Consider the following 13,466-nt stretch of genomic DNA (forward strand, 5'->3'; position numbering starts at 1 on the left):
TGCCTAGTTTTACAATAGTTAAGTTCACGATCACGACCACCTTGCGAGGCAACCAACATACATTGAACGAATGTGAGAATCGCGGGGAGAAGGAGGCTTGCTTGCGAACGGGTGAGTTGAGCTGTTTGGGCCGATGCTGTTCGTTGAGGTTCAGCAAACATGACATTAACAGGGTAAAGTAAACTGTAAATTGTAATTGCCCATTATTTCATAAATACAGGTATACAATATATGTCACGTTGACAGATGAGTCATGCTCCGCATGTGATGAAATGAGGATGGAGCAGAGGCAGACAGCATTTTTTGGGGTTTACATTTTTGAGTCATTGCAAGTGAATAATTTTAATTCGACATAAATTTTATTAATACGAGTCAGACTCAAACAGACATTGATTATATATATTTTTTAAAGTAGGCTTCAACCAAGCATCTTTTTTCAGAAGCAGAGCCTGACCAGATCATGTTCTTGTTACATCATAACAAAAATGTCAGGTTGCCTGGAGCAGTTCAGTAATTTTCTTAATACAACACAGTATAATTTTGCATACATCTGGGTAAAAAAACAAAACAACAACAACAACCACCACCACCACATAAGCAGTGTTATCCTCACTCATCAGCTGTCCAAGGGTTTTATCGCTCCATGTGGGGTTTTTTTCTGTTTGGGAGATGGTCCAAATGGCTTTTTAAGTCTTTTCGGTTGCCGCCTGCTGGTCGCTACAGTCATGAGAGCTCTGTGGAAACTTGAGGAGTCACCGATTGACATTAATATTAAACCACACTATTCAGAGCTCAATCAGCAGACAAATTGATAATAGCTCCCCTATTATCAATTTGTCTGCTGATTGAATATAGTACAGCATTCATAAGAGTACAGCATAGTCAGAGAGATTGTAATCCTCCATCACAGGAAGTATCCAAGCCTTCTTGACTGTCAGTCTCCTGGGAGTTGTCTACGCGCTGGCCTGGGCTACCTGACCAGTCTGCCTCCTCTGGTTGTACGCATTGTACACATCCAGAAACATGTCCTTGCACGGTATGCGTGCTTTCAGTTTGGAGCAGATGAGGAAGGAGCCGGCCATCTTGCGGTGGAGGGAGTAGGTCTCCTCTGGTGGAGGAGTGAGACGGTGTCGCAACATGACGGGGACGAGGTTCTGGATACGCTGGGTGGTGCTCTGGGTGCCAAAGTCAAAGGGCTCAGAAGATGCAAAAGCTTCACCAAGAATCATTACGGCCTCCACATGAGCATCATTGAAGGTCTGAGGACAAATGAATCCATAACAAGAATCTTTAGCAAAAAAGTGTGCACAGCAAATAGAGAATTGGATGGGGAAATATGAGATGAGAGCCACAGCAAGCAGAGGAAAAATAGAGATGGTTGGAGTTAAAACAATATGAAAAATAAATGAGCACAATACAGGAAATTATTTGATCTTACCTTGGTCTCGAAACCTGTCAGGAACTTAAGGTCTTTTGATTTAGAGAGAACAGTGGCTCGATCACTGACAGAAGCTGCATGCACTACCTGTATACAATTGACAGACAAAGATACACCCAATTTTAAACACAAATCATTTTAAAAAAAGAAACCCCCTATTAGATATTTTAGATCAGGGATGGGCAACTGGTTGGCCTGCGGGCCGCATACACCTACACTTGGAGCAGACCTCCATTTGATTTTTTTGAATATGACTAAAATGCTTCTCTAACACTGCACTTCTGAGTTGAAATGAGTTTATCACTAGATATAAATTGTGGCATCATTGAAGGCAGGGGTGTCAAACTCATTTCACATCGTGGGCCACATTCGGACTCGGTACATGTTAAGTGGGCCGGACCATTAACATTATAACATACTGTGCTACAAATAACCAAAATATCATGTCTTTCCTTTGTTTTGGTATAAAGAAGCATTGGCGCATTGATACCATCTGCAGTAATGGGTCTGTCTCAGTGACAGACTGAGACTGTTGTTTTCTTCTCTGATCAAAACAATGTTGTCTTCTACTCTGATCAAAACAGTGTGCCCCCTAGTGGATAATGAATTAATTGCATTTTATTAAAAATATTCATTCCGTGTCTTGAATGCATTTTTTTTCACTTTTAAATTATCCCGTGGGCCTGATCGAACCTCCTTGGGGGCCGGTTCAGGCCCGCGAGGCGCATGCTTGACACCACTGATCGAAGGTGTCCATCCCTGTTTTAATCTTACCTCTATGTAGTCATTTGTAAATGATTCCGCGTAACTTCTGCACGCTCCAAAATCCAACAGAACTACCTGAAGAAATTTTGATTTGCAAATGTTGACTGCCTTTCATGCAAATCAGCATTTAATTGTGGAATATGCCAGATTTCTTACCTTGTTTGTTTCTGAATTGTAAAAGAAGTTGGCCCAGTTTGGGTCTGTCTGCATGAACCTGAACTCAAAAAGCTCCCTGAGACACAACTGGAGGATGTTGAAGCAGATCTGGAAAGTTTCAAATGAGGTATGGGTGTTGATTGATGATTAATATCTGAAGAGTGATGTTGCTTTTTGGTCCGACGCTGTCTAAAATTCTTATGAAACTAAAATAAAAGTATTTTTAAACATGTTAAAGAATAGGAACAAAGACAAGGAATTTAAAGAAAAAGTGTTGCCCCTGTGATATCGGCCCCCTTTATCGAAAACAGTTTAAATGAAGACCTGGTTCCTGGTTTCTTGGTCCAAATCCACGCAGCGGTCCAGCGGAACCCCCTGCACCAGCTCCATTGCCAATACTCTCTGTGTTGACAGTTCATCGATAATCTCAGGAACCTGGAAAAATGCGTCTCCCTCCAGCAGTGATCTGGAGGCCGTAGATATAAATATAATCATGATGACAAAAAGAAGGAGAATTACCCTCAGAATAGCGCAATCTAAACAATTCAACGCAATTCTTTTTCTACCTGCTGAATCTGATGTTTTACTGCCTCATATGGGCAAGCAGTAATTCAGTCAAGAAAAATTAATTCTATAGACTGGACCTTTACTTGGATTTGCACCAAAGTTTAATGAGATCATCTTTGCACTTGCACCACCGGTGGGAGTAATTAAAAAAATCACTACTGATGAAACTTCCCAGCCTATGATGAGACTGTAAAATTGTGGCCTTTTGTTTAATGTGGTTCTCTAAAGCTATTTTTTGTGTGTTGAGATTAAAAAAAGACTGGACCGAGGTTAAGTACAAACCTGGTCAACAAATGCAATGTCCATATTTATTTTTTTTAAACCTGAAAGACTTTTTAGGGGGGTTTTTGACTTATGGAGCACTTTTCTACTTTAAAGACACTGAAAGCGCTTAAACACTGTGACAACACTTCTCCAGTATCTCCTCATTCACCTACAGATGACGTCGCATCAAGCGCAACGGGAGCTTTCCGTAATCCCGTAGACTGCTGTTCCCTCAAGCAGTAAATAACAGATATCTTGAACAAATTAAACGGCAATCGGAACATATTTGGGTGTCACACTCAATATTGTGGCATTCGAGGAGCTCATAACTTCAGCAAACCTAATCTAAACTCCAATACACAAACATACCTAAATTTCTTGGCACACTCAGCCTCCCGGTCATAGTCGCACTCCCATGCCAGTTCTCGCTGAAGAACCTCCAAGCTGCTGTCTGCAAAGAGGCCTGGAAAAAGAATGAATCCATGCAAAACTAAGAATTCGAAAGCAAAGAAAAACGGTCACGATTTTCTTCAAATGCAACAGTGTAGTTTCTGTAACTAAACAAACCATAGAACTCAATGAAAGATTTACATCTTAAGAACAAGCATTGTGGGGTGGGTTCAACAAAAGTAGCCGTATTGTTGAGTGTTTGAAAATGAACACCTGCCCAAGAATTACGCTTGAACAAGGATGCAACCTAAAGACCAGGAAATAGATAAGCAACAATCGCGCCACCCTGTGGTGTGAACTAAAAATGCCATGATGAAAAACAGTACAGTTTTAGATACAATTACTTACAAAATTAATTGCTTCTGGAAGTAATTTCTTAACTTGAAAATGTTGTAAGTAGAGACGTGTTTTCCATGTAAATGCCCTAATCCGTTCCAAGCCCCCCCCCCCCCCACAAAATTCAGACATAAATGTTTTCTAAAGCATAAAAATGCATCAAAATATGTAACAAATACATGCTACAATTAGATTATTGCACAATAAATGAGAGTTGTGCATAATGTACAAAACAAAGAATAAAGAATAAAAAAGACTGATTGAACGCTCTAAATTGTCTCTAGGTGTGAATGTGAGCGTGGATGGTTTTGTTCGTCTCTGTGTGCCCTGCGATTGGCTGGCAACCGATTCAGGGTGTCCCCCGCCTACTGCCCGATGACAACTGGGATAGGCTCCAGCACCCCCCGCGACCCTAGTGAGGATCAAGCGGTTCGGAAAATGAATGAATAAAGAATAAAAATGATGGTCATTTAACTTTAAACTGCGTCCTCATCGTGTTTTGCCGTCTTACAAAACCGTCATACTGTACAGTATGACGGTTGACGAGAGTTGTCCCATTCTGATCATGTGACCAGAAATCCAATCAGGTAATTTTCATCTGATCGGCGATGGGCAAAAATCATCCTTTTTTTTCCTTCTTAAGTTTTAAAGGTCTTTGAGTGACCAAATAAATTTGAGTTGCAAAATTGAAGTGAAATGCCATGGTTTTACACCACACAATGTAACATTTGGGGTTTGTGTGGTGGCTTAAAATAGGGAAGAGGCAGAAAACCACATCCACACCAGTGCAAGGATTCCACAAAAATGCTTCTTGTAACCAGCCATCACGTTGGGATGCCTTTATTAAAATAAATGAATAAAAATTTAAGGGAGTTGAGACAATTTGGTTGTGTGCCGTTGTTTGCTTCTGAATGCATGGGTGAGATATCGGATCAGGACTCGTTACATACAACCCTAAAAAGTACCTTGGACATAAACTAGAGTCTAGACTGTATGCAGTCCATAGGTAGTTTAATACAAAGGTTAAACTGTTATAAATTACGTCAAATGACCGAAGCACACAATAAACGAATAAATAAATCAATCAAATTTACATTTAAAACGGGAAAAACAAATGTTATTGTAGTTACAGATATAAATTAGGAATTTCTCCATTGTGAGACGAATAAAGGTTTTCTTATCTTATGTTACCTTCAGGTAGAACCACACTTAATTTCAGCACTGACATGAGGTTGTTTATGTCACTATGGATACTCTCTGCCACTCCGGGGTACTAAGAAGAAAACAAAAAAGAAGATCAATGCTAAGTCAGAGGATAATATTACATTTCCAACCTACCTGGATCTTCATTGCGATTTCTCTGCCATCCTTTAAAACCCCATGATGCACCTGTCCAATGGAAGCTGCGGCAAAGGGTTTGTCCTCAAAGGATGACAGCCTTTCTCTCCAACCCGGACCCAGCTCTTTCTCTAAAACATTCTACAAGTATGGTGCACATGGGGGAAAATGTAGAAATCACATGGATAGAACATAAGGATACAAAGCCTTTGTTTGTTTAAAAAAAAAAAAAAAGCATTTCATGTTGTGAATATGGGTATTGTGTGTAGAATTTTGGAATATGTGAACATATATTGTGTGGAAGAAGTGAAGCACTGTGAATCATTTTTAGATGCACTGTATGCCTGTGCAACCAAAAAAATGATCTGCAGTTGAAAATGTTGCAACATCCCTGCTTACATTCATTTGCCTCGTGGGCATGAAGTCTGCACTCTGCCGCACCCTCTCAAAGATCTTTTGAAGCTGGGGGTTGATGAAGGAATTGTCTGGGGAGGGGAAAAAATACAAAGCTTGTTCGATACCGTTAAATATTTGAACATTCACCTGCACAAACGTAGGAAGGGCCACTATGCAGTGATCACAGGAGTGTGGCACTTACCTTGTATGCTTAGCATCTGTCCTATCTTCAGCGCAGCTCCGCGTACTTTGCACAGTGTGTTGACAATTCTCTCCGCATTGGCTTCTGACAGGAAGGGGGAATCTAACAAGGCATTCATGTCTACAAGAAGAGTGACGTGTGAGTACATGCAAAAATGAGGACAAGGAAAAATTAAACATCCAGGTTTAGAAGATTCAAGCCGTCTTCACTGGAGTTGGGAATCTCAGGCATGAGGCCAATTCGATACGTCTAGCTATATACAGGCTGTGATTTGATCGAAAAAAAAAAAAGTTATTTTCCAGGGCGATGTGATTCGATTCAGTTTGGGAGCAATATGGTGAGTTTCAATACGATAATTCAATTTGATATTCCTGATTTCTGTGTTATTTGCATACAAAACTTCCAGTTCATCACACCAATTTTAATATCACACAGCAACTACCCAAGGAAATCTAAAATGCAGTTTCTAAATGCCAATTTCATTGATTAAGGCACAAAAAAAAAAAATCCAAAAGTACCAGTCCTTATGGGACTAAGTAAAAAGGGGAGCCCCTTGTTTCATCGCAAAGTAACTGTGACTAATGACAGGGAAAGCCAAGTTCTACTTCACAGGCAACACCCTAGCACATCATTTGTTGAGTCGAGAAATCACAGAAATAGAATCTGACAGACAAAGTGAAGTAGGCTACAAGAAATAAACGCATCATGCCACGATTCAAAGAAATTCATGAAAAAATGAGGGAAAAAAAGTATTTGAAATCCATCAGTCTGGAAAAGGTTATAAAATCATTTCCATGATTCTGGGGCTTCAGCAAACCACTGTCAGAGCCATTCTCCACAAATGGATAAAACCGGGAACAGTGACGCGCATTCCCAGGAGTGGTTGACCAGCTAAAATTACCGGTACTCCCAATTACACGACTCATCCAGGAGGTTGCAAAAGAAGAACAAAAAAATAAAAATGTGTGTCTCTCTGTGCATTTTATTAACATGATATATTTTTGTGTTATTGTACACTGCACCCTAAGCATCTATCAGTTTCACTCTCATGAAAAAAGAATTTTAAAAAATCAAATATAGCATGACCTGCATCACCGGAAGTTGTTAGCACTCAGCAGTCTGCAATTGCAACATGAGATCAGAGCTGTCGCGATATATTTTTATTTATTCTTCTATTTCAAAGTTTGTTTCGTCTTAGCCTCTCAATGTCCGCTCCACAACTGTACAATTATTGTATTTAAGGGTTTCTGTTGGATTTTGTATCGATTGAAGAGTCTGCTACCGATGCACTCGTATCTCTCTCTCCTTGATGAACAGATATCCGTTAGAATCGGTTTATCTTTCCAAAACCTAGTCTCCAAGCATTTTACCTCTCGGCCACCCTAAAAGCCATTTTCAGAGAATGTTCGGACAGATGGAAATTACCTTTTTGTTTGCCTCCCAGTGACTGCTTCGCTACTTCTGCGAGGGCACCAATCCCCAGACCGACTGCCAGTCCTGTGGCAAAGACATGTTTCATGCGGGGCTTGCCAAATTTCAAAACTCCAATTGGATCATTCATACCTCCAAAATTAACCAGCCTGCTGATTCTTGTTGCAGGCACCTTCCTCTCTCGAGCACGGTCATTCAGCTAAATGAAGATAAACCACAATTTATTGAAAACATGGCATGTTAATTACACAGTCTCTACCCAACACACAATTACAGGGGTGCCCAACTTATTTTGACCGAAGATCTAATTTTCAAGCAACCAACCTCCCGCGATCAAACCAATAATGCATGTCCACGCATACAAGAGTTTGTGAAAGGGAAATCACTTGAGTAGCGACCTGACACGGAGGCATGGGACGCAATTGCGGAGCGTGTTCAGTGCAAGAGCACCACTATCGTAGCTCACGCGTATCGTTTTAAAATGCTTCTCCCGGCCCTCCGGATTCCCATTCTTTGCCAGTGCCATCGCTGAATTGCAGATGAAACCAACTCTGAATGAGAAAAATAATAACAACAATAAAAGACAGCGCAACATCTCTGATCGCAAGCTGCAATTGCAGACTACTGACTGCTAACAACTCCCAGTGATGCAGGTCACGCACCACCGGAGGTTATAAGTGACCTGTGTTTTTAAAAAAAATTTTTTTATTACCGCTGTATTTGATTTTTTTAGTACTTTTTTTCTGTCAAAGTGATAGGATTCATAGGGTGCAGTGCACATAACACAAAAATATATCAATGTTCATAACAGGCACACAGACACACAAATCTTTTTTCCCTCATTTCCCGCTAAACCCCTCGTGACCGACTTGGGACCAGTTTGCGGACTACCGGTGGATCGCAATCGACTGATTGGGCACCCCTGCACTATTATTTATTTAGAAGAGTGACTAAAAAGACAATAACAGTAAATCATAAGCTGTGACAGTGTTTAAAAAGAAGAAAACAATCCATGCATTTATTTGCGGCACTTACAAAACCCCGAAAGACCATAAACGTAGTGCCGGAATTTACTCCCCTATGGATTTGATGCTCAGTACGGCAATAAGCCATTAAATTAAAAAGTACAATTCAACATTAACCCATTTAATTCAGTGCGTCAAAAGTAACTCGACGTACCCTCTGTCGAGCAGGTTTGACCAAGCCCTGCTTGACCTCCCTCGCCTTCTTGATATCTTCTGGTGTGAGTCTGGTCACCACCGTATCATGGACACATCTGGTCAGATGGTAAAATCTATTGGGCGCAAACGTCGTGTGGAGGAAGCGTGTGTTCTGACCTGGCCAGCCAGGACCTGCTGAAGACGCCCCTGGACTAGGATGGACTCCTATGGTAGATCACAGCAAGCACCGTTCTTATTCAATACATCAAAATTGAGCCAACTGAAATCCATATAGTTCAACCAAATGAAAAGAAATGATAAATAAGAATATCTTAGGGCCACCGCACCCTTTGAGCGATGCAGTTGAAATCCACTGCGTGCTAGCGCAAAAAAGAAAGTGCAGTTTTATTTTTGTCATACAACTTAATGACAGCCAACACCATGAACAAAGTCCGCAATGAATTACAAGTACCGGTAATTAAATTCACATAGTACTGCTATTCCGCTTCAGTGACAAATTACAATTTTCTGCTACAACACAACTGTTTGTTGTGTTTGCGTTATGTGCATCAACATGTGTGTTGTTCTATACAAATGTGTCCATGTTGATGCATTACATGGCGATGGGATGTGTGGACTCCCAGCGATATAAACTCTGTCAACCAAGATTGCGTTGTGAGGCTCCATATACAATATGTACTTTTTTATGTTTCTGTTACAAATCTGTGAATAAAATACTTGAGTAAGTTCTCATTTTAAAAAATTGTGTAGGATTAAAAAGTGCCACATTGTATCAGTCCACCCTGTCAGTGTACCATTTGGACTTGCAAAAAATGAAAGGAGGCATGTGCTTGGTCGGACTGAGGCTGAGCTTTCCATCCAACTTGAATGTTCATACCTCAATTAGAAAACGCTAATGATATATCGCTCAGCCCTACTAGCGGGCAAGAACTACGAATTGTGTCTGCAGTGTTGCCGACTTAAGTACCGATATGTTTTTGCAATGTTTAGTGACTTTTCTGTCATCTCTAGCAACAATTTTTCCAAAAAAAGAGACAAGCAAAAAATGACAACAGTGTTAGCAGCATTCTTATTTCCTGCACAATGGAGGGAAGAGGGCCAAGAGAATTTGTAAATCTACAGTTTCATAGACTGTACATATTTGGGTGTATTTTAAGACATCACTGTATCATTATACATCAATGTCAATAATATATTTCCCACTTATCTATTTTGGAGCCCTGGCTAGGAACAGCGATAATGAGTTGGTGGTTGGCGTACAAAATGAATATTCAATTTGTCAAGTCTAAAGATGTCATTTGAATTGCCACTTGTAATTTTGTTTCAAATGTATATTTCCTTAACAATACATATAATATCTACACACGAAGCAATTTATTGAAACAAGACTATATGATATTTGTATATACAAGCTCAAAATTGAAATTAGCATGTTGGCTTGGCCCACGGCATGCGGCCCCTTTGCAAAATTAATTGCCCACCACTGGTAAAAATAGTTACAGTACCAAAATATCTGTCGCCACCCCCTCCCCGCTGGACTGAGATGATTTTCCGAACATTCTGCTATGATGATAATGAATAACTAAAGGTACAGACGATACCTGGAGCACTGTCGTCCGTCTGGGTTTTGTCATTAACATCAGGAGGGAACTCTGAGCCCACAGCCCATTTGGTAGCTTCATCAGTATCCACATTTTCCCAGCCCTCCATATCCGGAAAGACATCCTCCTTGACAGACTGTTGCTAAGGACATGATTGGAAAGGTAATTAAATTACAAAACTGTTATACATCTACAATCGAGCCACATAATTCTTTTCAGGAGTTGTTATCAAAATTTTTTGTGAATAGAGTTCGTTACAAATTTCAAAAACGCAAAATGATGGATGCACTGTGAATAACACAGTAAACTATCACAATGTAAACTGAATTTCCTAGAGGAGACATTATTTTTTTTTCACAATTTCAAATCAATTCCCAGGCGTCTTAGTAACATGTCTTCAACATGCTTTCATCAAAATACCTCAACTATCAAGAATTACAGACCCGGCGGTCAACACCCTCATTTTTAATATTAATTTGATCTTTCTGAAATGAGACTCTGAGGGGGGCTGCCCTGTGTCATCCAGTCAGCAACCGGTGTCCATGTACTGGAGATGACAGATTTTGTTACAATGATGACTCGAGGTCTGAATGTTGCATGTGAGACCCCACAAAGATAGCATGGATTGCATTTTCTCAACATAAATCAGCAGTTCATCACCAAGCCAGTTTTTATTTTTTGCAAGTTTAGTCCTTAAAAAAACGACATTTGCAAGAGGGAAACACAGCATAGGAATTCTTACCGCATTGCTCCCACCCATGAAGGTGCTCACAAGGCCTTCCACCACTTCCTGAGCAACTTTAACTCCTGCTCCCAATGAGGAGTTGCAGGTAATTAATCTTAACTGTTCCCCCTGGGTGGTGATCAGAGCATATCCCACTTTATTTGCCCCGCGTAGTACCTGCAGGACTTCTGAGATCACCACTGTGGACAGAGAGGTGGAGAAGTTATAACATGAGAATAGCTGAGGAAAAGCACTTTAAGAACCTTCCAGTACGTTTGCTGAATTTTGCTTTGTGGAAATACAATACACACCGTGATAATGGTTTGTCAGTGTATCAGACCCTGTGCTTTATGTTTATCATTCTGGTGGATGGTTTAACCTAGGGCAAGTCCTCATGAGCAACCATCCAGCCTGTTTTAGATGTCTCCCTCCTCCAACACACCTGATTCAAACGATCAGCTTAATAGCAAGCTTTGCAGAAGCCTGATAACGATTCTGACCATTTGAATCAGGTGGATTGGAAGAGGAAGACATCGAAAACTGGCTGGATAGGGGCTCTCGAGGATCAGACTTGGACAACACTTACTGAACCCGTTTGTGTTTTCATCACGTGTCCGCATCACCGATCTAATGTTGTCAGCAGTACGGATAATCAAGTGGCTAATACAAAACACGCGGGTACTATAGCTTACGCGAGCAATGACAGCCATCCATCCATTTTCAACACCGCTTATCCTGAAGGGGGCCGGGAGTTACTGGAGCCTATCCCAGTTGACTTCAGGCGGAAGGGAGACAACACCTTGAACTGGTCGCCAGCCAGTCGCATGGCACATATAGAGACAAACAACCATTCACACCCACATCGTCACTGAGTGGTAACCGATCCCACGCTGCCCGCACACAAGTCAGGCGAGTGTATCAGTACACCATCAGAAACTGCAAAACAGCCTTTCCTGCCTTTTTATGCTAACGAAGACAAAAGCGGGCGCGGGCGATATTGACACAAACACAACTATTCCTCAAAGCGTGATAACGAATGCAGTATTACCAAAAAATGTTATACTTACTTTTTTTGAATGGCTACAGTTCTCCTTACGTATTTACAATCCGACCCTTGAGGTCGCCTTATGTCTGTGTGCAAGGCAAAATATGCTTACGGAAGACGCGGAAGTGAAGTTTTGACCAACGTCATAGCGATCCAATCACATCGCCCAAAACAAATGCTTTAAAAAAAAATGGGCGTAATTATTAGGCCAATGAAAGAAACGAATTGATGACAAAGGGCGTCTAGTCGAGAGAATGTGTCCAGTCGGATACATTGTAAGGAGGGACTAAAACGAAGGAGGCCAATTGGAATCGAGGAGAGGTTGCATGTTTCGAGGACGCCACGTTGCACGTGCACTGTTGGGACGGCTTCGATTCTTGCTCCGGCCTTCCTGTGTGGAGTTTGCATATTCTCCCCGTTCTAGCGTGGGTTTTCTCCGGGTACTTCGGTTTCCTCCCACATTCCAAAAACATGCATGGCAGGTTCATGGAATACTCTAAATTGTCCCTAGGTGTTGACGTGAGAGTGAATGGTTGTTTGTCTATGTGTGCCCTGCATTGGCTGACAACCAGTTCAGGGTGTACCCATACCTGTCAACTCATACGGTTTAGCCATAGTTCATACGGATTTTGTGGTGAATCTTACGTATATGGCCGTATCGCACAAATCATACGGATTCTGAACATTTCCGGGGTTTTTTTTCACCAACTCCAAATGATTTGGAGTTGGTGAAAAAAGTAACGCAGGAATACCACTCTGAACACAGTAATGCCACTAAGTAGAATGATGATTAGACATTAACCAGACATTGTATTATGGAGGGCGGCCTGGTAGTCCAGTGGTTAGCACGTCGGCTTCACAGTGCAGAGGTACCGGGTTCGATTCCAGCTCCGGCCTCTCTGTGTGGAGTTTGCATGTTCTCCCCGGGCCTGCGTGGGTTTTCTCCGGGTGCTCCGGTTTCCTCCCACATTCCAAAAACATGCATGTCAGGCTGATTGGACGCTCTAAATTGTCCCTAGGTGTGAGTGTGGGCGTGGATGGTTGTTCGTCTCTGTGTGCCCTGCGATTGGCTGGCAACTGATTCAGGGTGTCCCCCGCCTACTGCCCGGAGACGGCTGGGATAGGCTCCAGCACCCCCCGCGACCCTAGTGAGGATCAAGCGGTTCGGAAAATGGATGGATGGATGGATGTATTATGGAGATCTACAATAACTATCATTGAAAATGTCGTGGGGGGTTTTTCTGCCGTTATTTTGACATATAAAATGCTTTGGTGTGTTATAAGGATTTTTTGCTCTTTATAAGGGATTTTTTGGTAGTTTATACAGGTTGGCGCTCCGAAAAGTTGACCGGTATGTGTACCCCGCCAACTGCCCGAGGACGGCTGGGATAGGCTCCAGCACCCCACGCGAGCCTTGTGAGGATAAGCCGATCAGAAAATGGATAGATGGATGGATGGGTTGTTCGGGACCTGCTCAGCAGTTCCCCTTGTGCGGACATGTGTGTGAAACCGCGTGATGTTATTGCTGCATTCGAGGAAGGTGGGAAATCGTAGGAATCCCACTCGGATTGT

At 41.7% G+C, this 13,466-nt stretch overlaps 1 protein-coding gene across 1 annotated transcript; it reads right to left on the reverse strand.

The window, feature by feature from the left end:
- Nucleotides 1-326: 326 nt before the first annotated feature.
- coq8b (coenzyme Q8B) lies at nt 327-12,036 on the reverse strand. The gene is made up of 16 exons (XM_086125040.1): nt 11,917-12,036; nt 10,868-11,049; nt 10,126-10,267; nt 8,523-8,728; nt 7,476-7,542; nt 7,338-7,409; nt 5,913-6,032; nt 5,714-5,799; nt 5,315-5,455; nt 5,168-5,249; nt 3,560-3,653; nt 2,684-2,825; nt 2,360-2,467; nt 2,213-2,278; nt 1,439-1,525; nt 327-1,259 (listed from the first exon to the last, which is right to left on the reverse strand). Coding segments are annotated over exons 1-16 (1,902 nt in total). The 5' UTR covers nt 11,918-12,036; the 3' UTR covers nt 327-953.
- Nucleotides 12,037-13,466: the final 1,430 nt, after the last annotated feature.

This window comes from Hippocampus guttulatus, chromosome 12 (assembly GCF_054856545.1).
Source record: "Hippocampus guttulatus isolate MCC_2025c chromosome 12, RoL_Hgut_1.0, whole genome shotgun sequence".
NCBI lineage: Eukaryota > Metazoa > Chordata > Actinopteri > Syngnathiformes > Syngnathidae > Hippocampus > Hippocampus guttulatus.

What these genes read in the sequence shown, in the direction of transcription:
- coq8b (XM_086125040.1), bottom strand. An exon ending in TCATGGGTGGGAGCAATGCG is followed by an intron (nt 10,268 to 10,867) that starts GTAAGAATTCCT and finishes TCATGTCCTTAG; the next exon opens with CAACAGTCTGTCAAGGAGGA. An exon ending in GACGGACGACAGTGCTCCAG is followed by an intron (nt 8,729 to 10,125) that starts GTATCGTCTGTA and finishes GATCTACCATAG; the next exon opens with GAGTCCATCCTAGTCCAGGG.